Genomic DNA, 3,365 nt, shown 5'->3' with positions numbered 1-3,365 from the left:
AAGTCTCCAACCATCTAGCAGCTGTGTGTAATTTGAGTATAACTGTTGTTGCATTTTTTCTTGTACTGTGTAGCATAAGGTTAATTCTTAGGCCTAGTAAGGTTTTTGTAATTTATGTAAGGTTCTTATTGTCAGCCATCATTAATAATATTTTGTATCTGTAATAATACATGTGGCATTCACTGAGTATTATCTGGTATCTCATTTTAACAGGGCTGACTTAGATAAATTTACTCATGCTAATTTTGTGTTAATAGAGGCTATTTGCAGTTAACCATATATTTAATTGTTTTTTGCCATTACATTATCCTTATGAGTCCTGAATGTTTTGTTGTTAGTTTGAGCATTAAACTTTAACTTGTAATTTTACCTAACTCTTTTATTTTGAACCTGGACCTTTTCGGGACAGTAGTGATTATTAGTATTCTCACTTAAAGTGTACATTATCTTTCTCTGTTCCGTAACTATATATATATATATATATATATATATATATATATATATATATATATATATATATATATATATATATATATATATATATCCCACTGGAGCCCAGTGTTCACAGTACTAGACAGAACTGCGAATTTTCAAACCTTAATGAAATAGGGAACCCCCAGGTAGTGACCTATCAGCTTCGCGACTATTAGCTGATAGGCGTAGGGCTGTACACTTAGGACCCTCCTGGAACAGTGCCTCGCCCAGCAACTCTGGGATCCAATGGGTTAATGGCTGGCAAATCTATCAGTTTCTTTAACCTATTAGAGTACAGTTTTCACAGTACTGGACAGAAATGGAAATTTTCAAACCTTAATAAAGCAGGGAACCCCTGGGTAGGAACCTATGAGCTTCGCAACTATGAGCCGATAGGCAGAGGGCGGTACACTTAGGACCCTCCCGGAACAGTGCCTCGCCCAGCAACTCTGGGATCCAATGGGATATATATATATATATATATATATATATATATATATATATATATATATATATTATGTTCAATAAGTAATGAGAAAATTTCAGGAGAAACACTATTAATTTTCATAAGCTTACAAAACTTTGCTTCCTTCAAAATAATGGCCTCTCACATCTACACACTTCTGCAGGCATCTTGCCCAATCCTGGAAGACCTCCTCCCAGTCCTTCTTCTGCAGTCTCTTCAGGTAATTTTCCGATGCCTCTTTCACCTCCTGTGTTGACTGGAATCTGATTCTCCTGAAGCTGTCTTTCATGCGTTGGAACAGGAAGAACTCACAAGGGGCCAGGTCAGGGCTGTAAGGTGGGTGTTGTACCACTTTCATTCCCCTGTTGGCCATCCAGGTGGTCACCAGCGTTGACCTGTGGCATGGGGCATTGTCCTGGTGGAACCATCACTCTCCACTGCTCCACTGCTGTGACCTTTTCTTCCTCATCTTCTCCCTGAACCTTTTCAGAACTTTAAGGTAATACTCCTTATTGACGGTTTGGCCCTCAGGAACCCAATCAACATGAATGAGCCCCGGCGAATCAAAGAAAGGAATGACCATGGCCTTCTCCTGCGACCTACTCATCTTTGCCTTCTTGGGCCTGGGGGAGGACATGTGCTTCCACTGGGCACTCTGACATTTGTTCTCAGGGTCATTGGTCAACACCCAACTCTCGTCGCAAGTCACTGCCTTATTCAGGAAACTTGAATCAGCCTCTTTCATATCGAGAATGTCAGTGCAACATTCCATACGAAACTGCCTCTGGTCGTCGGAGAGGATCTTTGGCATGAACTTGGCACAAACTTTGTGGAGCTTCAGATCTTCGATCAGAACTGTCTCCACTGTGCCAATACTAATACCAACAGCTTCAGATATCATCCTCACAGTAACTCGACGGTCTTGCATCACTAACCTTCGCACTTCCTCAATGTTTTCCTCCTTACGTGCACTGTTCGGTGCTCCAGATCTGGGTTCATCCTCAACCTGTTCATTTCCTTCAGAAAATCGGTTAAACCATCTGTAGAAACTTGCTTTGCTCATCAATTCATCCCCATAGGCCTCCTCTAGCATTCCATAAGCATCTTTTTTGGTTTTCTTAAGTTTAACACAAAATTTGATGACGTAACATTGCTCCATGTTTCCCTACATCTTGTCAAGTGTTGACAGATCGGGCAACCATATCAACTGGTTCCACCACGTACACCGCTGCGCTCAAACCTAGGCAGATAGGAAGGTGCCAGTTAGTCATTTTATAGACTATATATATGTGTACACCATGAAGTAGCATTCTGATTGAATGATATTTAGTGCCTCTCCTGAAATTTTCTCATTAATTATTGAACATACCTCGTATATATATACATATATATATATATATATATATATATATATATATATATATATATATATATATATATATATGTACGTATGTTACAGGCAAACTATGATCTAAGTTAATTTGTGAATTGCCTAGTCAGATCGTGAAATGAGTCTAAACTCGAATGGGTTGATTTAGGATAGGTTAATTTAGGCAACGATTAGGTTAGGCTGGGATAATCTAGGTTAAGTTTAGGTTAGGTTAGATGAGGTTATGGTAGGTTTGATTAGGATAAGTTAGGTTTGGTTAATTTAGATGAAAGAATAACCCTCTCAGTGTCAGCCATGTGATTTGCATTTCATGTGGATTGTTCTAAAGATGTTCAGTCACGTGAATCGCGTTTATAAGCACCAAAATATTCGCCAGAAATTAAGTTTCTGGCTGAATTGCGTCAAATTTTGCCACATCATAGCGATTCTAGCCCTTCCCAATGGTAAGGCATTGGCAACACTGAGCTGCCTCATGGGGCCCAGCACGTTGCGATAAACCTCAGTCTCTTCCAAGCAGCCAGGCGGTGAGGTTGCGTCGCGTGCACTGTTCCTTTAAACTCCTACTAATTCTCCCCTTCCTGCCCAAGCCGAAGCTCCAATGGACTCAGTGTGATAACTCAATATTTGTGAGCATATTTGTATGTGATATTGTCGATGGAACATTGATATATGTCACGAAAAGGAATTGTTTCCGTTATCAATCGTAAGGCTTAGATATGATATGCGAGTTCACTGTTGCGGGGTTTCGCCTCTCGCCCTCCTCAAGGCCCAGTGGTGTGAATACAAATACGTATATAATGAAGCCAATGCCTAAACTGTTTTTTGTGTGAAATATATTGTGGCTGGCTTGGTGAAATTATGGAACTAGTTAGCACTGTGAATGCCATGAACCATAGTGTGGAATGGGGCAGGCATCACATACAATTTTTATAGTCGGGAAGGGAGAATTAGGTGTTTAGGGATGGAATTATTGTGATTCTGATAGTGAAAATGCATATGGAACTGTGTGAAATATATGTCTAACATGTTGTGGGG

At 39.9% G+C, this 3,365-nt stretch overlaps 1 protein-coding gene across 1 annotated transcript; it reads right to left on the bottom strand.

Annotated features, from left to right (window-relative positions):
- Positions 1–1,367: 1,367 nt before the first annotated feature.
- Positions 1,368–2,099, bottom strand: LOC145416230 (protein GVQW3-like). The gene has a single exon (XM_080285238.1). It carries the CDS (start codon positions 2,097–2,099, stop codon positions 1,368–1,370), a length of 732 nt encoding a protein of 243 aa, XP_080141364.1.
- Positions 2,100–3,365: the final 1,266 nt, after the last annotated feature.

This window comes from Coenobita brevimanus, chromosome 105 (genome assembly GCF_032717465.1).
Source record: "Coenobita brevimanus isolate Jiangsu-jjx chromosome 105, ASM3271746v2, whole genome shotgun sequence".
Lineage (NCBI taxonomy): Eukaryota > Metazoa > Arthropoda > Malacostraca > Decapoda > Coenobitidae > Coenobita > Coenobita brevimanus.
Note: the sequence above shows the minus strand (reverse complement) of the source record. Positions and strands in the feature narration are given on the sequence as shown.

Coding starts and splice junctions, on each gene's coding strand:
- LOC145416230 (XM_080285238.1), bottom strand. CDS start 2,099: ATGGAGCAATGTTACGTCATCAAATTTTGTGTTAAACTTAAGAAAACC.